The sequence below is a fragment of the Oncorhynchus tshawytscha genome, linkage group LG02 (genome assembly GCF_018296145.1).
Source record: "Oncorhynchus tshawytscha isolate Ot180627B linkage group LG02, Otsh_v2.0, whole genome shotgun sequence".
NCBI lineage: Eukaryota > Metazoa > Chordata > Actinopteri > Salmoniformes > Salmonidae > Oncorhynchus > Oncorhynchus tshawytscha.
Genome location: NC_056430.1, coordinates 33,798,213 through 33,820,924, shown reverse-complemented (window position 1 = coordinate 33,820,924; position 22,712 = coordinate 33,798,213). Strand labels below are relative to the sequence as shown.

The following is a 22,712-nucleotide window of genomic DNA, read 5'->3' as shown; positions in this document are numbered from 1 at the left end:
AAGATACAGTAGGGATGACTGGGGATTTTAAAATAACTATAAAACAAGCTCTGTCTCACCTAGTTTACTTCCCATTTGAGTAAAAGTGGAGATTGCTAAGCAGTCTTCACAAGTTAATCAAATAAAACATGCTCCCTATATAACGCCATGTCATTCTATCCCATCAACCTTCACATGCAACCACTCACCAACAGTTTTAAAACACATGGAAATAAATCAACCATAAACAATGTTTATATTCAACATTTTTATTATTACTTTTGAAATCCCAAGACTTACTTTCAACAAATTCATTGGCATAACACTGATTATTTTGTTAAGAGGGCAAATCCTTGGACTGTTTCTTTAATTGATAGAAAGCTCATCCAATTATGTTTCATCTCAACTTTTTATTTATTTTTTAGACTGTCCCTATTATATCTACACACAATAGTTGTACACAATCTATTAAAGTAATATTAAGCACTCTTGCCATACTGAGCTACCAGCAGACAGAAAAACAGACAGGAAACACAGACATGTGAACAGATGTAAATAGGGACAGAGCTGTAATTCTGGTTTTGAAACAAGATGTCTGACAGACATACAGCACATAGTAGCAGTAGTTCTAGTAGTATTAAGTAGTAAATAGTATTATTATCTTATGGAGAAAGTTCTTGTCTTTCATTGTGTTTGTGTGCTCAGCTTCTCTCGTCATTGCCTACTTATAAATATTTCCCCTGCAACATGAGGCTACTAAACCAACCAATGCACTCCAGTCCCTACAAAGGGCGTAGTTAGCCTTCTGTTTGTATTTTTATAGCATCAACAGACTTCCTAGGGGTAGTAGAGAAGTATGGTGGGAGTAGTATTGTTGTTTGTGGCTTGTTGTTGGTCTAGCCGACACTGCCCAAATCAGAGTTCAACGTTTAAATCCACTCCCCCCCCCCAAAAAACAGTAAAACAACAAAGTGCAAAAAAAGTATAAGCTTCTGATGGCTTAAACTTAGACAGCCAATAAGAACAAAAATAACTTCTAATTCAACTGATTATTTGACAAGAGCTAGGTAGGCAATATAGAACTTCAAGTCAAAACAAATTCCTGATAAACAGAAAATACAGGATAAGAAGTCTCAGGACAATGACAAAGATATCATAATCATGTAAAAAAAGCATCAGCCATCACTTCTAGAGTTCCCCACTGCATTCTTAGGACATGGCTCCATCTGGTCCCCCCAATTTGAGAAGCCAAGAGGGGACACAGTTAGACAGGGTGGGTGGGCCAGGTTGTGGGTTCACTCATGATATGGACTCAGGAACAGGCAGGCAGGGATCTACAAATTCTTCTCTCGTGATCTTTGGGCATTGGAACGTGTGTTAGGGGTGCATGTGAGGAGCTATATACTCATTGTGTGTGTAACTGGGAACTTAGTGTGATTATGGTGGGAGGGGGATGTGACATGGGTGCAGAGACCAGAGATGCAGTCTTTTCCCTAAAGGGGAGCAGGTGAGGAGAGAAGGGTTTTCCAGAAAGCCAGACAGAAGATAGTCCATGTTCCCCTTCAGCAGGTGCAGGCCTCTGCTGAAGTCTTTGCTCTGTCATTCCTGTCTAGCTTGATGGGCTCCGGGAATTCATTATACAGCTCCACCTCAGTTTCCTGATAAAAAATACAATTTAAAAAAAAGAGGGAATGAGGATGAGAAGATGGAGAAACCGGAATCTAAGTTTTGCTCTTCTACTTAAGTTCCCAACCCCCCAAAAAAGGTAAACAAAACCAAAAACCCAAAACACCCATTCCCTCTCCTGGACAACCATGGCCCCACCCACCTGTTTGAGGGCATTGCGTGCAATGGTCTGGAAGGCCTGCTCTACATTGATGGCCTCCTTGGCACTAGTCTCAAAGTAGGGGATGTTGTTCTTACTCTGACACCATGCCTGAGCCCGCTTGGTCGTCACCTGGGTGTGGGTGGAAAGACATTCACAAACATCAGATGAGATCAATGAGGAGACCAGGGTTGGGCTCAATTCCAATTGAGGGCAGTCGATTCAGGAAGAAAACTGAAATTCCAATTCAATGATTGAAAAAGTGGCATCATTAATACTTTGAAACACATACATTAGATAATACCCTGCAACTAAGAAATTATTAAATCATATGTATTAAAAACATCAGTGGAGATGACATTAGCAACAGTAGCATTAGGTCCTGTAACTTACATGAGATGTTTTAACACCTATAACAATCTGTCACCCACCTGTCTGTTCTCCAGGTCAATCTTGTTGCCTAGCACCACAAAGGGAAAGTTCTCGGGGTCTCTGGGACTGGCCTGGATCAGGAACTCGTCCCTCCAGCTGTCTAGAGTCTTGAAGGTGTTGGGGGCAGTTACGTCAAACACCAGCACACAACAGTCTGCCCCACGGTAGAACGCCACACCCAGAGACTGGAACCTCTCTTGCCCTGCCGTGTCCCAGATCTGACCATGAGGACAGGTGGAGGGAGCGACAAAAGGAAGAGGGAGGGAGGGAAACAGCGACAGAAGGCAAGAGGATTAACTATTGTTGGGCAACATATTTTCTGAACTAAAATCTTAAACTAATCCCACTCACTGTGTCATGTAATCAGCCATGTTTGGTTGCCACTTCATGAAGTTAGCATCAGTGCTACCAAAAGAGTACTTTATAAATCAACTTTTGATCAAATCACACCGATCACCCATTGGCGTGACAAGTTGTTTGCCTTTCCTCAGTATGTAAATCACAGACCGTATGTCAGACGTCCTTAAAAACTATTACAATATTGTTGTTAATGAACTTTGGGTCGTCTTCATTTGGGCAATAGCAATTCAGTAAAGTTACATTTTCTTGTGCCAGTTTTCCTGTTCCCTGTTATAAAAACACCCATTTGGGCCTGTAGCCATTTCTGTAGACTTAAATGGAACTTTATCAATTAGACTTGATACTCCTCTGGATCTTGAGGAATAGGTGGAGGAGAATGTCAACCCATCCAAAGCTCACCCAGACCATTCACTTTCGATTGCTGATAGGTGAGTTTCTTGCAAAAAAAATACAATTGTTGGCGTTCTTTTTCAAATAAGAAAATTCCTTCATTATTTTGTCTGGTTGCACAATTCCATTGACATTCCATGACACACATGTTAATGCATTCATATCTTAAGTATTATCCACGACACATGATATTGAGATGGGTCTTTACATATTGACTCCATACATTGTGTTGAAACACTAGAAAACAGCTTCAATGAAAATAGCACTTATCAATCCTCAGGCTTCTTAGTGGACATGTATTCAAGACATGAAAAATAAAACAAATCCTTCATGTTCCCTTTTCACGCTTCCTGCATGAATCTGAGAGCAACCTTATTGGTGCATCCATTGTAGTCATTCCCTTTAATGCAAGTTAAATGGTCAGTGACTATGTCTCTATGCAATACAAAGAAAGTATATGTACAGTCTTGGCCAGACTTAAATGTGTTCTAGTCAACCACAAATGTCCTACTTTAAGTAAGGCGCGTTATGAAGAACAACATTCATAATAATACAACTTATGATTCCATTGGTAAGTCCAATATAGACTCAGCGACCAGTTAATTAGGTACACCACCCAGTTCATGAAAATGGTTCACTCCTACAGACAGTGAGTCATGTGGCCGTAGCTTGCCATATAAAGCAGGCAAACAGGCATTGAGGCATTTAGTTACTGTTCGATTGAACATTAGAATGGGCAAAATGAATGACCTAAGCGACTTTGAGCATAGTATGATCGTCGGTGCCAGGCGCGCCGGTTCCAGTATCTCAAACGTCCGGCCTCCTGGGCTTTTCACGCACGACAGTGTCTAGGGTTTACCAAGAATGGTGCGACAAACAAAAAATATCCAGTCAGCGGCAGTCCTGTGGGCTAAAACAGTTAGTTGACAAGAAGTTGAAGGAGAACGTCAAGAATCGTGCAAGCCAACAGGCATGCCACAAACAGGCAAATAACAGCGCAGAACAACAGGTGTGCCGAAAGGCATCTTGGAACACACAACTCGCCGGTCCTTGTCACGGATGGGCTATTGCAGCAGATGACCACACATATCAACTGAAAACAAGTAGAAGCAGCTCCAGTGGGCATGTGATCATCAACAATAGACAATTGAGGAGTGAGAAAACGTTGCTTGGTCCGACAAATCCTGGTTCCTGTTTTGTCATGCTGATGGCAGAGTCAGGATTTGCCCATGAGTCCATGGCCCCATCCTGCCTGGTATCAACAGTACATGCTGGTGGTGGAGTAAAGGTGTGGGGAATGTTTTCCTGGCACACGTTAAGTCCCTTGATACCAACTGAGCAACGTTTCCACACCCCAAAGAATTCAGGCTGTTCTGGATGCAAAGGGGGTCCGACCTGATACTAGATGGGCGTATCGAATAAACTGGCCACATAACGGAGAAATTGATATATTAATTGAAAAATGTGTTAAGTGGGAAACATCTCATGCAGATATATTTTTTTAAATCAAATACATAAATCAGTATGTGTAATCTCCGACAACAGGTCTGGGTTGCTGCGTGTTCAGCTTCCATACCCATTCTCAACAGCTGGAGACTGAGTGTAAATACTATGTCCATGCTAGTCAACTAGTATAATTAGTGTTTTTGAAGTAAATATAGTGATTATTATTAAGGAGTCCTGGCTGGTTCTGCCTTCTGAGATACATGAGACACTTCTAAAAGCCAAGTGAAAGGAATAGGTTATTCCTCCCAGGGCCTAGAACAAGAGGAAAACATAAAAAGCACTTGCCATCACTGTGATAATTGAAAATAAAATGAATTTGACTATTTAGGCACCATTACAGTATATTAAGCCATTTTTCCCCCCAACTTTCCAAATTATTCTCCAACTAAATAAATAGATACAGGCCCATAATCGCTGGAGTAATCGACAGTTCCGTTATACTGAACACAACCACATGTGGGGAGCAGAACAGGCGGATCACTAAGAGCAGGGTGGTATCATGACTTGTAATATTAAATCAACATCAGTGCCCGAACCAAAGCACGTGCGTCCATTTTATTCACCTGATTTTCAGAATTTACCGGCTACATGTTCAGTTCACCTAGCTACATTTCTTGTACATTCCACTTTAGGATTCAGTTAATGAATACATTTCGATATAATTGTCCAACAAAGAGCTCAAAATAATAATCGCAAAGGTGCATAATTGTGTGCTTTGCGCACATAGCTGCTTGTTTGTCTCCCTCTTTTATAAAAGACACGCAATGACAACATGTGCCCACTTTATAAACATTTTTCAATTCAAATATGATCATGATCATGCCTTAATTTCTTTGTCCCTATAGTTAAGGAACTTTGCAATGATACCCCTTGGTCTAGCTGCTTGTGTTCCCTCTCAGGCTGCTTCGATGTGCTCGTCTGATTGTGGGAGCCTGTGTGAAGTTCTCCTGGCCCAGTATTTGTGGTATTAACTTTCAGGAATTCTTCCATTCTGGTTCAAATCAAATGTTTGTCACGTGCACCAAATACAACAGGTGTAGTAGACCTTACAGTGAAACGCTTACTTACAGGCTTTAACCAATAGTGCAAAAAAAGGTATTAGGTGAACAATAGGTAAGTAAAGAAATAAAACAGTAAAAAGACTGATATATACAGTAGCGAGGCTATAAAAGTAGCGAGGTTACATACAGACACCGGTTAGTCAGGCTGATTGAGGTAGTATGTAGATATGGTTAAAGTGACTATGCATATGATAAACAGAGAGGAGCAGCAGCGTAAAAAGAAGGGTTGGGGGGCACACAATGCAAATAGTCCTGGTAGCCATTTCAGGAGTCTTATGGCTTGGGGGTAAAAACTGTTGAGAAGCCTTTTTGTCCTAGACTTGGCACTCCAGTACCGCTTGCCATGCAGTAGAGAGAACAGTCTATGACTGGGGTGGCTGGGGTCTATGACAATTTTTAGGGCCTTCCTCTGACACCGCCTGGTGTAGAGGTCCTGGACGGCAGGCAGCTTAGCCCCAGTGATGTATTGGGCCGTACGCACTACCCTCTGTAGTGCCTTGCAGTCAGAGGCCGAGCAATTGCCGTACCAGGCAGTGATGCAACCAGTCAGGATGCTCTCGATGTTGCAGCTGTAGAACCTTTTGAGGATCTCAGGACCCATGCAAAATCTTTTTAGTTTCCTGAGGGGGATTAGGCTTTGTCGTGTCCTCTTCACAGCTGTCTTGGTGTGTTTGGACCATTCTATTTTGTTGATGTGGACACCAAGGAACTTGAAGCTCTCAACCTGCTCCACTACAGCCCCGTCGATGAGAATGGGGGCGTGCTCGTCCTCCTTTTCCTGCAGTCCACAATTATCTCCTTAGTCTTGGTTACATTGAGGGATAGGTTGTTATTATGGCACCACCCAGCCAGGTCTCTGACCTCCTCCCTATAGGCTGTCTCCTCGTTATCGGGCCTACCATTATTGTGTCGTCTGCAAACTTAATGATGGTGTTGGAGTCATGCCTGGCCATGCAGTCATGGGTGAACAGGGAGTACAGGAGGGGACTGAGCACGCACTCCTGGGGAGCTCCAGTATTGAGGATCAGCGTGGCAGATGTGTTGCTACTTACCCTCACCACCTGGGGGCAGCCCGTCAGGAAGTCCAGGATCCAGTTGCAGAGGGAGGTGTCTAGTCCTAGGATCCTTGGCTTAGTGATGAGCTTTGAGGGTACTATGGTGTTGAACGCTGAGCTGTAGTCAATGAATAGCATTCACATAAATGTTCCTTTTGTCCAGGTGGGAAAGGGCAGTGTGGAGCGCAATAGAGATTGCATCATCTGTGGATCTGTTTGGGTGGTATGCATATTAGAGTGGGATAATGGTGTTGATGTGAGCCATTACCAACCTTTCAAAGCACTTCATGGCTACGGACGTGAGTGCTACGGGTCTGTAGTCATTTAGGCAAGTTGCCTTTATGTTCTTGGGCACAGGGACTATGGTGGTCTGCTTGAAACATGTTGGTATTACAGCTTTCGGGGAAATTTACGAAATTAACATTTGAATGGCAACTGAAGTCAATTTCAGTAAGCCCCGTAATTATGTATTTTTGTTCACACCTGGTTCTCTGGAGCTTTTCTCATGCAATTTTCTCCATGGTTTACCCGGTTTCGGCCTCCACCACGCATTTTCCCAGTATTTAAAAGGGTATTTTAGTAAAGAAAGGGAATGCCAAACAGATCACCTTACCTCACGGTCGCCATCCTGGAAATCCAGGCCAAGACTTCTCCTGTCCTTATAATATTGTCAATTCATCTGTGTGCCTGTCTGGCACTTCTGATGTGTCTTCTCGGCCTGAAAATGTCTGTTGTGCTCCTATGTTATACTGTTAATATGGTGTCAGCCAGGCTGTGCGGTTTATATGGTGACGTTATTAATAGATATTGTCGCTATGATAGTGGTGCTGTGCTCATGTTTCTGTACCTGCATTGTGACGAGCCGATCGTCCACCATCACCTCCTTGGTCAGGAAGTCAGCTCCTATTGTAGCTTTGTACTGGTTACTGAACTTCCTATTCACATACTGGTTCATCAGAGAGGTCTTCCCAACTCTGAGAAGGAGATAGAGATGAGGGGGGGAATCAGGGGAGAGAGGTGTTAAAGAGATTAATAGCTGTTGTTCAACATGACTGCATTATTCCATCTATCTATTCAGTCCTAATGGTGAAAGAGAAACCATGACTGATGCCTCAAGACAAAATCAATAAGGAACAGAGAGAGACACCAGACACCATAAAAACCCCATCAGAGGTGCCCCACACACTGTCCAGAGTTCTCCTCTGCAGTGCTGAGCATGCAGTGGCAATGAGAATACAGCAGCATCAGATTACAGTGTGAAAGAGAGAGGGGGAGGAAAAGTTAAATAAAAAAGTCAGAAATCAAATGGATACATACAGTGCCTTTAGAAAGTATTCACACCCCTTAACTTTTTCCACATTTTGTTGCTTTACAGCCTGAATTGAAAAATTACACTTTTTTTTTTTTTTAGTCACTGGCCTACAGACAATATCCCATCATGTCAAAGTGGAATTGTGTTTTTAGAAATGTTTACAAACTAATAAAAAATGCAAAGCTGAAATGTCTTGAGTCAATAAGTATTCAACCCCTTTGTTATGGCAAGCCTAAATAAGTTCAGGAGTAAAAATGTGGCACATAATAAGTTGCATTTTGACGACCTCATCTCTGTACCCCAGACAGACATGCAGATAATTGTAAGGTCCTTCAGCCAAGCAGTGAATTTCAAATACAGATTCAACCAAAGACCAGGGAGATTTTCCAATGCCTTGCAAAGAAGGGCACCTATTGGTAGAAAAATATAAGCAGACACTGAATATCTCTTTGAGCATGGTGGAGTTATTAATTACAATTTGGATGGTGTATCAATCCCTATTACTAGCCTGTTCAACCTCTCGTGTCATCTGAGATTCCCAAAGATTGGAAAGCAGCTGCGGTCATCCCCCTCTTCAAAGGGGGGGAGACACTCTTGACCCAAACTGCTACAGACCTATATCTATCCTACCCTGCCTTTCTAAATGTCTTCGAAAAGCCAAGTCAACAAACAGATTACCGACCATTTCGAATCCCACCATACCTTCTCCGCTATGCAATCTGGTTTCAGAGCTGGTCATGGGTGCCCCCCAGCATATCTTACCGCCATCGATAAGAAACAATACTGTGCAGCCGTATTCATTGACCTGGCCAAGGCTTTCGACTCTGTCAATCACCACATCCTCATCTGCAGACTCGACAGCCTTGGTTTCTCAAATGATTGCCTCACCTGATTCACCAACTACTTCTCTGATAGAGTTCAGTGTGTGAAATCGGAGGGTCTGTTGTCCGGGCCTCTGGCAGTCTATGGGTGTGCCACAGGGTTCAATTCTTGGATAGACTCTCTTCTCTGTATACATCAATGATGTCGCTCTTGCTGCTGGTGAGTCGATGATCCACCTCTACGCAGACGACACCATTCTGTATACTTCTGGCCCTTCTTTGGACACTGTTAACAACCCTCCAGGCGAGCTTCAATGCCATACAACTCTCCTTCCGTGGCATCCAATTACTCTTGAATACAAGTAAAACTAAATGCATGCTCTTCAACCAATCGCTGCCTGCACCTGCCCGCCTCTCCAACATCACTACTCTGGAAGGCTCAGGCTAAGAATATGTGGACAACTACAAATACCTAGGTGTCTGGTTAGACTGTAAACTCTCCTTCCAGACTCACATCAAACATCTCCAATCCAAAGTTAAATCTAGAATTGGCTTCCTATTTCGCAACACAGCATCCTTCACTCATGCTGCCAAACATACCCTTGTAAAACTGACCATCCTACCAATCCTCGACTTCGGCGATGTCATTTACAAAATAGCCTCCAATACCCTACTCAATAAATTGGATGCAGTGCTATCACAGTGCCATCCGTTTTGTCACCAAAGCCCCATATACTACCCACCACTTGGCTGGCCCTCGCTTCATACTCGTCGCCAAACCCACTGGCTCCAGGTAATCTACAAGACCCTGCTAGGTAAAGTCCCCCCTTATCTCAGCTCGCTCGTCACCATAGCAGCTCCCACCTGTAGCACGCGCTCCAACAGGTATATCTCTCTGGTCACCCCCAAAACCAATTCTTCCTTTGGCCGCCTCTCCTTCCAGTTCTCTGCTGCCAATGACTGGAACGAACTACAAACATCTGAAACTGGAAACACTTATCTCCCTCACAAGTTTTAAGCACCAGCTGTCAGAGCAGCTCACAGATTACTGCACATAGCCCATCTATAAATTAGCCCAAACAACTACCTCTTTCCCTACTGTATTTATTTATTTAGCTCCTTTGCACCCCATTATTGATATCTCTACTTTGCACATTCTTCCAGTGCAAATCAACCAGTCCAGTGTTTTACTTGCTATATTGTATTTACTTCGCCACCATGGCCTTTTTTTGCCTTTACCTCCCTTAGTTCACCTCACCTGCTCACATTGTATATAGACTTGTTTTTCTACTGTATTATTGACTGTGTTTGTTTTACTCCATGTGTAACTCTGTTGTTGTAGGTGTCGAACTGCTTTGCTTTATCTTGGCCAGGTCGCAATTGTAAATGAGAACTTGTTCTCAACTTGCCTACCTGGTTAAATAAAAGGTGAAATATATATTTATTTAAATACACACAGTCACTACAAAGATACAGGTGTCCTTCCTAACGCAGTTGCCGGAGAGGAAGGAAACCGCTCAGGGATTTCACCATGAGGCCGATAGTGACTTTAAAACAGTTACAGAGTTTAATGACTGTGATAGGAGAAAACTGAGGATGGATGAACCATGTTGTAGTTACTCCACAATACTAACCTAATTGGCAGAGTGAAAAGAAGGTTGCCTGTACAGATATTCCAAAACAGGCATCCTGTTTGCAACAAGGCACTAAAGTAATACTGTAAAAAAAAAAATGTGGCAAAGCAATTAACCATATGTCCTGAATACAAAGTGTTACATTTGAGGCAAATCTAATACAACACATTACCAAGTACCACTGTCTATATTTTCAAGCATAGTGGTGGCTACATCATGTTATGGGTATGCTTGTAATCATTAAGGACTGGGGAGTTCAGGATAGAAAAATAAAACAGGATGGAGCTAAGCAGGCAAAATCCTTGATAAAAACCTGGTTGTCTGCTTTCCAACAGACACTGGGAAACAAATTAACCTTTCAGCAGGACAATAGCCTAAAAACACAAGGCAACATCTACACTGGAGTTGCTTACCAAGAAGACAGTGATTGTTCCTAATTGGTCAAGTTTCAGTTATGACTTAAATATGCTTGAAAATCCATGGCAAGACCTGAAAATGCTTGTCTAGCAATGATCAACAACAATCTTGATAAGAATAAATGGGCAACTGCTGCACAATCCAGGTGTGGACAGCTCTTAGGGACTTACCCAGAAAGACTCACAGCTGTTATTGCTGCCAAAGGTGATTCTAAAACTCAGGGGGTTGAATACTTATTTAATGAAGATAGAGGAAGAAAAATGCTTTTTGTGTAGATCGTTGACAAAACAAATAACAATTCAATCCATTTTAATCTCACTTTGTAACGCAACAAAATGTGGAAAAAGTTAAGGGGTGTGAATTAGGCTTGGGCGGTATACCGGGGCATTTGGAAATAGCCACGGGATGGTTTTTTCAATAGCATTGTAACTATTGCTTTGACGTTTTTCAATACATTTTAATATTTGTAGCTATTTAAGTAAATATCTGCAGTCAACTTGTGCAATCCGTTAGGAGATAAAGCGGATTACGTTCTTCATTTCCCCGGTCACATTATGAAGCTTACCATAGTTTCCCAGAACAGTTGGAAATAGCACAACAGGAGAAAGCGGGAGGAGCAGGTGTGTCCAGCTGTGTATTGACAGGAGTCTAATTTTATATTGAAAGTCAGTGTTTTTTTTGCTTCAACAGAGTGATCAGGCACGTGCAACTATACTGTACCTGAGAAAAGTAGCTAAACATCAGTCAGAGCGCAAAATTGGTCTGATGCCGAGAAGAAATAACATTAAGAAGCATTTTACATCTGCGTTTATAGAATGCAGCAAGATATTATGCTCTTTTGTTTTTAAATCCTGTGTGAAAACGCACAATTCTGCATTTAAAGCGACCCCTAATTTTAACTGGCTAGTTATCCAAGTAAGTGACTGAATTAATAAGGTGACTGGGCACCGTGTTGTGTCTCTGTCTGCCGTGTTTGACAAGTTAAAGCCATTTGGATGAGTTATTTGTACAGCTGCCACCATCTTGATTTCCTTTCCTTTTTTCTCCTCTACATTCTAGGCCCGTATTCTCCTCCGAGCAGAGCAAGCAGGCCCATTGCGGCTCCAGACTGCACACGGACACAGCGTTGTACACATGCTGCTCCAGAGTCAGTAGTGTTCTTCCTCAGACAGGCATGCGTCAAAACTTTGTTCATTTGTACAATTTCTCTCGTTCACATTCACTTGTAAAGGTCCAAACTCACCAAAAAGTACATTCAGTAGCTCCTACCTAAATATGCATAACTGAGCTGGATTGCCTATCTTTGCAATTTGTTTATTTTTAGCTAACATATTTAGCTAACAGCCTCCATGGAAATGCAATAAGAACGGCATGACGATATGAAAATCTGGATACCGGCGAACCCTAGTGTGAATACTTTCTGAAGGCACTGTAGATGTGTGGGACAACCAACCAACAGCAGTCTGGTTGGACAGGAAGACTGTAGTAAGCTGTAGTTCTAATGAATCTGGCACACCCAAACTGCATTCTCTGATAAAACTAGAAGACTAAACACTGTGGTCAAACAGAAAGAGAACACCAATATTCAGTGGCTTACCCAGAATCCCCCAGGATGATGACTTTCAGGAGCACTTTCTTCCTGGATGTCATTCTGTCGTGTCTGAGGAAAGACCACACACACAAAAATCAGGGTTGTGTCCCAATAATCTCCCCTTCGTGTGTACTCATTCACTATTCCCTACCAATTTAAAAGCCTTTAATTGGTGTAGGCCTAGAGGGAGTTTCCTTTTAAATCCCTAAAGGTTAGTGAAAAAGCACATTTTCAGTATGATACTCCTGGGATACGTACCATAATGAAGAACGAATGTGGTGCCCCAGGGCAAAATTTGTTTGACACCACTGCCCTACCTAAAACCAAAAGTCGTTATTGCAAGTATATTTACTTGATTTTTATCTAGATATCTTATATTCCAATAGTTTCAAACTGATCGTTGGGGTCGAAATCCATAGCTCTGCACAATGATTGTAAGACAATGCTATAATGTGTGTGATTTAGCAATCTGTGTGTAGAGTCAGGGCTATTCCAATGAGCCAATCAGACTTGAGCTCCATTCATTCCAGTCATGCGTTCCCTAAGCTACTGGCCAAGTCACGAGTAAGACATCATTAATTTGCTCTCTTAACACACACAGGAAGTGAGTCTGAGGACTAGATCATGTTTCCTGTTACAGAGGCTAGAGAATGACCCAACCATAAAACTCTACTCTTTCCCAATCACTTGCAGGGTGTCCATTCCCAGACTGCAGTTTTAATAAGTGATTGCAATTACACTTCAATACTACTGCCATACTCCCAACTTCTGAGGGCATACTCTCTCAATGGAGCCATAGAGAAGGCACACACCTGGTGCAGTGTCATTGGAGCGAACCATGTCAGCCCAGCCTAGTCCTATCACCATAAAAAAAGCTACCCAATGCTATATTGAAACAACGACATGGGTGACCCATTCAAATTCAGTGTATTTATCATGGGAAACAACAACGTAGCACCGAAAAGGACTGTTGAAATGAAGAGAAAACGCTCAGGGGGAAAAATGCAGTTCTTCATTATTGGTCCAGAAGAGAGCTCTATTTACATGGCTATTAGCCTATCTTTCCTTAGCATGCTACAGCAAGACTGGACACCATCGTCCAAAGCAACGACACCAGTCAGCGAGAAGAGTGAACTAACTGTTACCGCTTCTACTGTGAGTGCTGAGTAGATAGAAGCTTGACAGCTCAATAAAGTGACAAAAATGCACACTGGCCTTATACTGTTATGTGAAGAGTCATGGTAGTGTGTTGGGTGTCAGGACAAACAATGGATGCTCTGCCCAAATATAAAGCAAATGCTGTGCTAAGAATGTTCAACTCTGTGGTAAGGTTAAAGGGATACTTTAGGATGATTGCCTTTTTATGTACTTCCCCAGAATCAGATGAACTCCTGGATACCATTTGTATGTCTTGGTGTCCAGTATGAAGGAAGTTAGAGGTAGTTTCACGAGCCAATGCTAAAAAGCATTAGCGCAATGACTGGAAGTCTATGAGTATCTGCTAGCAGATACATCTTGGGATGTCCCTACCCCAGAATGTCGGCCCAGTTCCATCTCGCTCTATACCCTCCCACTGCCTGCCACTGGGTTTCCTCTCCTCACCATGATGGTAAGGAGTGGAAATTCTAACTGGATGCTCCAGATTTAAACATATGGTGAAACAGCTGGCTGCTTGTTTAATCTGTGGTATGGTATGGCTGTGTTCACTCAGGCTGCCAATTCTGATCTTTTCCCACTAATTGGTCTTTTGACCAATGACATCAGAGATTATCTGATTGGTCAAAATTGGCTGCCTGTGTAGAAGCAGTCATATATGCCTAGATTGTAATGGAACTATTGTAGATCCAACACTCCAACTGAAAATAACCAACATGTTTCTTGTAACAACCCCAGTCATCGCCTTCTAATCTACAACCCATGACACTATATTCTAGAAGTCGGAACACATGGGCTAAAGATTTTCCCAAGCAGCTGCCGAAAATGAATTTATTTTAAAATCGCCTCATTTGCATACGACATAACAAGTGCAACATATCTAACAAACAATGCGACACACACACTCCGTAAATCAGTTTCCTTTTACTCAGAATCCTAAAATAAGGGTGGCTCTTTTTACTGTCTGACATGCACTAATGCACCCACCACCTGATTCACATACATGCAAGGACGGACACACGCCCGCACACAATCTATCCGTCTCTTTGACCCATCCCCTCTTTCTCTTAAAACAACGTCCGATATAGTTATCCGTAAGGTACAGAACATCATACATTTGCGACTCGGTTGTTGCCGGGCATGACGCCATGGTTCGACTTGTACACCGCGACCGTCCCCGACCTATTGCTAAATGAGTCTGCAAGAGAAGCCGCCCCACTGACGGTCACACATTTCTCACATTCCCCCTGTCGCGTCGGTAAACAAACGCTTAGTAAGAAATAACATACGTTGCTGTCATAGCTAGCTAATGTTACATCATATAACTTACCTTCAACTTCCAACACACCAGAACGCTGTTTTCCGACTTGCTGTCTCAGGACAGCCTATTCTTACTGGATTTGAATAAATGTCTCAGGCAAAATAGCTAGCAAGCTAGCCAGATAAAATGTTAATGTCCAGACTTGGTGGCCGTTGCTTATCGCTCCGATATCCAGCTTCCCGATGAGTATTTTCAGACTCTCTCCACATTAATTTAAATTATATCTAGCTATAGTTTCAGTTCCGATTTGGTTGGCTTGTACCTTTTGCTCTGGGTTCTTTCCTAGACTGATTTTTTCCCTCCCCTCTTTCACTTCCTCCAAAACAACTATTGCGTCATTGCTCTAAAACGTTTCACGCACAAACAGGACACACCACGCCCACTTTAATAACTGCATCAGGGGTTCATCTTTAGCGAGGTTGAAAATACCTTGGCTTTGACTGTACCAAATATAGACAAAGACAGACGCAATGATGACATGTTTACTCCACGACTGTCCAGATGCAAATTAATCCATTTTTGGAAGTTCTCCAAATTACAATACCACATTTCATCTGATATAACATTCCAGTCTAAACAGCACCATGAGCAGTAGGAGATAAGCAGATAACAGCCAAAAATAAGTTTAGGGAAAAAACATTTTATTTTACACAAAAAAACAGCATACCTGGCATGACTGTCTATTCTCCAAAAAACATTGACCACGTGTTTGATGTTACGCAAAACCAGACTGGCTCCAAACATACCACACATTTGCCAACTGTAGTCTATCTCTATAGGCCATATCCTAATATCTGGTGCTTATTCCATGTATTTGATGACGACAGATATTATGGGAAGTAAACCACTAGAGGGCAGTCTTCGTTCATTTCTGACAGAGGCTCTGATTACTTGCGAACTGGTCATGATGAGATGGCGTTATTGAGCAGGCCAAAAACAATCTCCCTTACGGATTTTCTTGTAGGCCTATTGAGACAACTGGATTAGTCATCATTACTATTTTAAGATGAACATCAGTTATCTTCATCACCACAGATGTTGAGGAGCTATCTATTCTCTGTTGTCTCTGTCTGTAACTGCATTATTTGTATAATGAATCTCATGTGTAAAATATGTAGCTGCTCTGTACTTCATCATCAAAGTGCTGTTGTGTTCGATATCACCCTGATATTTCCTGAGATCCAGGGCTGCCTGAAGCCATTCAGTCCTCCATTATTGTCTGTGCATTCAAAGAAGGGATGCTGGTACAGGACTAATGGACTGTTCGCCATTACTGACTGACAACACGTACTGGAATGTGGATGTGGCTGAAGTGTGCCAATTGTCTGACAGTGAAAGGGCAAAGGCCAAAAGGGAATGGTGGTCAGTCCACTGGAAGTGTCTTTGCCCCTTGGCTGTGGGCATTCTGTTAGAGTGTGTCCTTTTGGCACATCCTAATGAGTATGGATGACCCTAGTGGTTATGGAGGAATTCCTGACTGTTCTCCCCTTTTGAGTGTCTGTCTAGTCTTTATGACCTGGTAGGAATGCAGTTGATAAACACATACGCCAATAAACCAAAGGGATTGGGTGAGAAACGTGGGGGTATACAAGAGAGGGTAGTGTTTGAAAATATTTGTCTTCTTGGAGGAAAAAGCATCACAAATATACACATTTTGTCACACAGACACACACTGACAGGAGAGAGTTAGAGGTGGGCACTGACAGTCAGAGGGAAAGCAAAAGAGGAATAGAGTGAGAGAAAGAGAGAGAAGAAGAGAGTGAGAAAAGAAGAGAAGAAGGGGTAGGAACATGTGACTTGAGCATGAGAGGAGAGTAAAGAAAGGGAAAGTGATTGAGCTTGTTCTAGAGTTCAATCACTTTCCCTTTCTACTCTCCTCTCATGCTCAAGTCACATGTTCCTCCCCCTCCCCTCCTTCTCTCCTTTTCTCACTCTCTTCTTCTCTCTCTCTCTTTCCTTGCACTGGTGCATGTGTCCATGAACTGTGTGTGTGTGTGTGTGTGTGTGTGTGAGAGAGAGAGAGAAAGAGAGAGAGGGTATGGGTCAAAGAGATGGATAGATTGTGTGAAGACGTGTGTCCATGCGTGCGTGTGTGTGAATCAGGGGGTGGGTGCATTAGTGCATGTCAGACAGCAAAGAGAGCCGCAGTTATCTAGGAATCTGAGTCAAAGGAACCTCACTAACAGAGACAGGGAGAGAGAGAGTGAGAGGGGGAGAGTGCAAGAGTAACAGAGGGAGAGAGAAATAGGAAAGAGAGAAGTGGAGAGGATGAAAGAGGTATGCAGATAGAAAGACAGACAGAGAAGAAGAAGTTGAAGTTAACACAGAAATAGAAGAAGGTTATGGGAAAAGTGTGGAGGAACACCATCGAAGGCTTCAAACAAAGCATCAAGCGGAGCAGAAACCCATCAAGAACACCAAAAAATACTCAAAAGAAGAGCGTCACTAAAGACTTGTCGGCACCCAAGTCCAAGAGGCTGGCAAGGCAGAACAGCTTTAAGGTGAAAACCGGTGTCAGGGGGGACAGTAAACGGAAAAACACAGAGGTGTAGTGTCTGAGAGACTGGATTCTGCCCTGAATTCTGCAGCTTTTCACATTCTTTTAGGAGTTTTCCCATGTTTCCATTAGGCTCTCTCGGCGTGCTCCCCCTGCTGTCCCTGTGTGTAGGGGCCATGTTGTCCCCCCCGGATGCACCTCCAGCCTGTCCCCACTGCAAGGACAGTCTGGTGGCCGCTCCACCTGCGAGGACAGGGTCAGGGGAGTGTGAGGGACGCCCCGGGATGGCAGGCTGCAGGGTGGCGGTCGCCCCCCTGGCTGCCTCAGACCCCCCTCTGAGGGTGGAACACAGACATGAAGCTCGACAGGTTCAGCCCGAGGTGAGTGACATCACGCACCAGGTCAATCTGAAGTCATTTCCTGTGCTTTTCCCAGTAGAATGAGTGAGGTATTGATATAACTGACTCCGGTATTGTACACGCCAAACAATGATCATTCTGAGCTGGGTGGCACAGAGGAAGGCCTGGACAATGTTTGTTCTGTAGGGGTGATTAGATACTGCCGGGTTAGAGTCTCTCAGTCTGACACGCCATGTGCCTCTGGTTTGACAGGGGGTAAAGTTTAAGCTGTTGAAAAAGTGACTATGGACATAACATCACTCAGCCAATTGAAATAGAATCGAGCCCAACTCTGTAGCATAGTGGTATAGATAGTGACTGGTGCCTTTAGCAATATTGTTATGGTATATGGAGAGGGGGCAACAGGTCCCTACTGTCGGGATTAGGGGCACCACATGACAGACGCTTTCCAGGGATAACAATCAAAGAGGGAGTCAAATTAGGCCTGGGTTTATAAATGTCCTCATCATATGGCTCTGCCGAGCCCATGCAATGACAGGAGTTCCACTGACATGGCTAGGAGTGATGGAAGTGTAACTGAGTGATTGAGTCTGTGGCAGTGATCTACTTTGCATGCCTTAGTGTCGGTTTGTGTGTGTGTGATATGACTGTCAATGATGGTGCGTGCTTGTGTGTGTGTGTTTGTGTGAGAGAGAGGGAGAGAGATCAGTGTGACTATTGTGTATGTGTGTGATGTGAATGCTGCTGTATGTGTCCATCAATCCTGGTGTGTATAACATGCATATGTTATGACTGTAATGCTAAAGTGTTGTCTCTGCAGTCCAGGGATGTGTCGGAGCGTCTGGTCCAGTTGCAGCGCTGTATGAATTCCCTCCAGGAGCCAGGGGTCCCCAGGGGCCGTGTAGGCCAGGGAGGGGACACGCTGGGGGCCATTCTGGCTCTGATGGCTGCAGTACTGACAGAGTGTGACCTACACTGTCACAGTCAGGCCCTCAGGGCTATGGCCAGGCGACTGGGTGAGGAGCATGGCAAACACACACACACACTAGTGATGTGCAGTTTTGTGAACGATTCATTCTTTTTGAACAACTCTTTTTACTGACTCGAGAGTCATGATTAGTTTATCTGAGTGACTCATACATTTTTGTCTTCGTTTGACCTGCTGGCCGCAATGAGTCCTACTACAGCAGGATTAATACACACTACTCCGGCTCAGCGGCTCCCATTGAGATAGCGTCTGTAACAACATGGGCAGCGCCAGTGAGGCTACAACCCAAAGGAATGCCCACCAAGTATACTACTTTGACTACTTTAAAATGGCAGAAGCATGGTGGAAGCCTTCAATATGACAACTGTCTGTCATATGTGTAAGAACCGACACAGGAGTAGAGAAGCAGGTACGGAGAGAGAACATTTAATATAGCACAGACATGGATCAGGACAGGACTAGCGTCAGAACAGGGTAACACAACGACATACGACAATTAATGCTGAAGCGGGGAAGAGAGCTGGGGAACAGACAGATATAGGGGAGGTAATAACACAGATGATTGAGTCCAGGTGAGTCCAATGAATCGCTGATGTGTGTGACAAGGGAAGCAGGCGTGTGTAATTATGTTGGTAGGAGTGTGTAGTGCTGGGCAGCCTGGTGCCCTCGAGCACCAGGGAGGGAGAGTGGGAGCAGGCATGACAATATGCGGGCAGGAAAATAGATCCTGAGAATAGAGAAGAAGAATATGTTTGGGCTGTTGCAGTTCTAACATCATTGTGTTTATCACCCTCACTGCAGTCAAGCAAGGCATTTCACCAAGAGTTGTTTACATTGTAGTCCGGCTGCGGCTGCTATCAGACCTCATTTCAAATGTATCAACAAATAATCTTATTTGTATGCCTAGCAATCAACAAATGTACATTGTTTTAAGCACATGTCTAAAAGTCTCAGTCACAAACAATGGCTCCAATAAGCCCCTTATGGTGAACGATGTTTGAGCGAGAGGCTAGTAGACTTTCAGGCGAGTTTTCAGTTCATCGTTCGCCGGTGGGGGGTCCTGCGTGCTCTGGACATTACTGATTCAAATGAACAAAAACACACACTGATCTTCTCCCTTTCTGTGTCCTCCTGTTCATTCTCTTGAGCTCTGTCCCCACAAACACTCACACCTGCACACAAAGATGGTGTCTATCCTATCTCTTAAGAGGACCACACAAACACTACACACAGACACAGACACAGACACAGACACAGACACAGACACAGACACAGACACAGACACACACACACACACACACACACACACACACACACACACACACACACACACTAAACAGAGCCACACTAAACAGAGCCTTAGTAAGGCCTGCTCTGTGTCGGTCAGAGGTGAGTGCACAGGAATGCAAGGTTCTGTGTGGTATGAGTAGGGCAGACACTGGTATCTCACAACCACCATATAACTTCTACAGCAGATCAGAAGGATGAGTCCTCGATCTCACACACAACTTCTTCTTTGTCGATGTGTTTAGAGGGGGCAGCGGTTGGGAGAGAGGGAGAGAAAGACCTGATACTACTGTTGAGGAGCATCACACAACACCCTCCAACAGGTGAGCGTTATGTGTGTACTCTCTGTGTGTGTGTATGTGTGTGTGTACTCTGTATGTGTGTGTGCTCTCTGTGTGTGTGTACTCAGTGTGTACTCAGTGTGTGCATTCTGTGTGTTTACTCTGTGTGTGTGTACTGTTTGTGTACTCTGTGTGTGTGTGTACTCTGTTTGCGTGTGTGTGTGTGTGTGTGCGTGTGTGTGTGTGTGTGTGCATACAGAATATACAGCTGTAAGAGCGCGAGTGTGTGTTGCAGCGGTCCCCTCAGCGAGGCTGCATCCTCAGGACTGTGCTGAGATCTATCGTTTGGGGATCAAAGAGAATGGAATCTACACCATCCAGCCTGACCCACGCAGACCTGCAGTGGAGGTACCTCCTAATACTTACACACACTGAATGCAAACAACCTGTATACTGTATATGTGTTATGTCCCATCTGTAGAGCTTGGAGGGGAACATACAGAGAGATAAAGAGTGTAAAATATAGTATGGAGCTTACAGATTAGAGTAGAATCTCTCAATGCGTTACATCTCTCACTCCTCACCCCCCTTACTCCCTTTACTATTAGCAATGGTCAGGCAAACTCCCTCATTATTCTCTGATGTAAATGTGACCGATGTCTGATGTCCAGGAGTTGTGACCTTTGCACCCTCCTGCCCTAGGCAGAGTGTGACATGGAGACAGCAGGCGGGGGGTGGACAGTGTTCCAGCGTCGGCGAGATGGCTCGGTGGACTTCAACCGGACGTGGCAGGAGTACCGCGAGGGTTTTGGTTCCCCACAGGGAGAATACTGGCTGGGGAACGCAGCGCTGCATGCGCTAACTAACACTGGTCAACACCTGCTGCGTATACAACTGGAGGACTGGCACCAGCAGAAACGCCAAGCCACCTACAACACTTTCAGAGTGGCAGCAGAGGCACAGAGGTAATGGAAACACACAAACACACACATACACCGATGAGCAAACAAAGATACACACAAATTAAAGAGATTATTTGCCTCAAAATTAAAGTTTGAAAGTATTTGACAAACGACAACAAAAGTGGTATATTGTCGAGATCAGTTCAGGTCCCACGGCATCTGAATGGGAAGATAGGGACGGCCTGAAATCAGACGGGGACAATCTTTCCCATTCATTTGGGATTAAGGCATGTAGCTGGATCTACACAACAGGTGGAGTAGGACGTGGACTCGTTTTAACATTAGACCTCTTTTGAGGTCTGAAAACATCTGACAAACTTCGATTTTGGCGTGAACATATCTCTTTAACATAGTAGTACATGGTGTTAATGCTGTCTGTCCTTCTCCCAGGTACCGTCTGACTGCACGGGAGTACTCTGGTGACGCGGGCAATGCCCTGAGCTACAGCAAACGCTACAACCACGACGGCCGAGCGTTCAGCACCAACGACCGTGACCACGATCGCTACACGTCAGGGAACTGTGCGGAGTACTATGGTGCAGGCTGGTGGTTCGACGCCTGCCTGGCGTCTAACCTGAATGGACTCTTCTACCGCGGGCGCTACAGCGGGCTGACTAATGGCATATACTGGGGCACCTGGTACATCCTGACAGACATTCACAGCGGAGAGCGCTACTCCTTTAAGAGTGTGGAGATGAAGACACGCCCACGCAACTTCTAATGAAGACTGACCTGGGAGCTAGTAGATAAACATACCCAAACATAATTATTTTTCAGGAGATGGCCATAAACAGTAATGTAGGTAATGCAGGTAATGTTGCATAGTTATAGAAAGGTCTGGATCTACCCTTTCGGTAAAAAACATTTTTTTATAAATTGCTGAGATATACTCACAAGCTCAATTACATAGTACAAATATTATGAAAATATAAAAAATTATTATGAAATTATTTAGTATTTTTTTCATGTTGAGATCTCTAAATCCGGTTGAGAATATCACAGTGACATGAACCACAATTGTTGGGTACGCTAGACTGTTACTGTTCATATGCCGCCTCCTAGGCTGGGCTCTGTCACTCATAAGCAGAGCGAATCGATTCTTTGTCTGTATAGGCCAGAGAATGTGACATGTCACTCCCTATTCAAATGTGGGGTCTGATACCTGACACTTCAAGTCAGCTCCGTTGAGAGAGTGGTAGCGCAGAGTAGACAGATGGGGCTTTCTGACATTATAAGGAACGGGACCCTACGACATTCACAGAACGCTTTGTACCCCAAAATCAGTTGGAACATGTCCCGAACCGCTCAAAGTCCCCTATATAGGGGACAATACATCTTCAAATTAAAATATAGGCCTACTACACAATACTCTGAGCCATGGTACTGTATATGCAAATCTAGGGTGGGGAACATTAGCCTGGACCCAATCTGTTTGTGCTGTCTTGCCAACTCCTATAGTCATGTCACTCCAACAGATCA

The 22,712-nt window shown here is 43.9% G+C and overlaps 2 protein-coding genes across 2 annotated transcripts in view; one reads left to right on the top strand and one right to left on the bottom strand.

Annotated features, from left to right (window-relative positions):
* Nucleotides 1-232: 232 nt before the first annotated feature.
* On the bottom strand, nucleotides 233-15,193 carry LOC112217354 (ras-related protein rab7). The gene is made up of 6 exons (XM_024377589.2): nucleotides 14,869-15,193; nucleotides 12,390-12,452; nucleotides 7,456-7,582; nucleotides 2,236-2,454; nucleotides 1,808-1,936; nucleotides 233-1,637 (listed from the first exon to the last, which is right to left on the bottom strand). Exons 2-6 carry the CDS (start codon nucleotides 12,440-12,442, stop codon nucleotides 1,542-1,544), a joined length of 624 nt encoding a protein of 207 aa, XP_024233357.1. The 5' UTR covers nucleotides 12,443-12,452; nucleotides 14,869-15,193; the 3' UTR covers nucleotides 233-1,541.
* A 1,625-nt stretch (nucleotides 15,194-16,818) lies between these two features.
* Nucleotides 16,819-22,712, top strand: part of si:ch211-157b11.8 (fibroleukin) — a 6,325-nt gene continuing 431 nt past the window's right edge. Inside the window, exons 1-6 of the mRNA XM_024437913.2 lie at nucleotides 16,819-17,736; nucleotides 18,536-18,731; nucleotides 20,236-20,313; nucleotides 20,567-20,679; nucleotides 20,974-21,236; nucleotides 21,624-22,712. The exon at nucleotides 21,624-22,712 is cut by the window's right edge and continues 431 nt beyond it. Coding sequence (XP_024293681.1) covers nucleotides 17,476-17,736; nucleotides 18,536-18,731; nucleotides 20,236-20,313; nucleotides 20,567-20,679; nucleotides 20,974-21,236; nucleotides 21,624-21,954 — 1,242 coding nt within the window. The 5' untranslated portion in view covers nucleotides 16,819-17,475 and the 3' untranslated portion in view covers nucleotides 21,955-22,712. The remainder of the gene's footprint in view (nucleotides 17,737-18,535; nucleotides 18,732-20,235; nucleotides 20,314-20,566; nucleotides 20,680-20,973; nucleotides 21,237-21,623) is intronic.

Coding starts and splice junctions, on each gene's coding strand:
- LOC112217354 (XM_024377589.2), bottom strand. CDS start 12,442: ATGACATCCAGGAAGAAAGTGCTCCTGAAAGTCATCATCCTGGGGGAT. Junction 2,455..7,455: donor ATCGGCTCGTCACAATGCAG/GTACAGAAACAT, acceptor CCTCATGGTCAG/ATCTGGGACACGGCAGGGCA. Junction 1,937..2,235: donor TTGACCTGGAGAACAGACAG/GTGGGTGACAGA, acceptor ACCCACACCCAG/GTGACGACCAAGCGGGCTCA.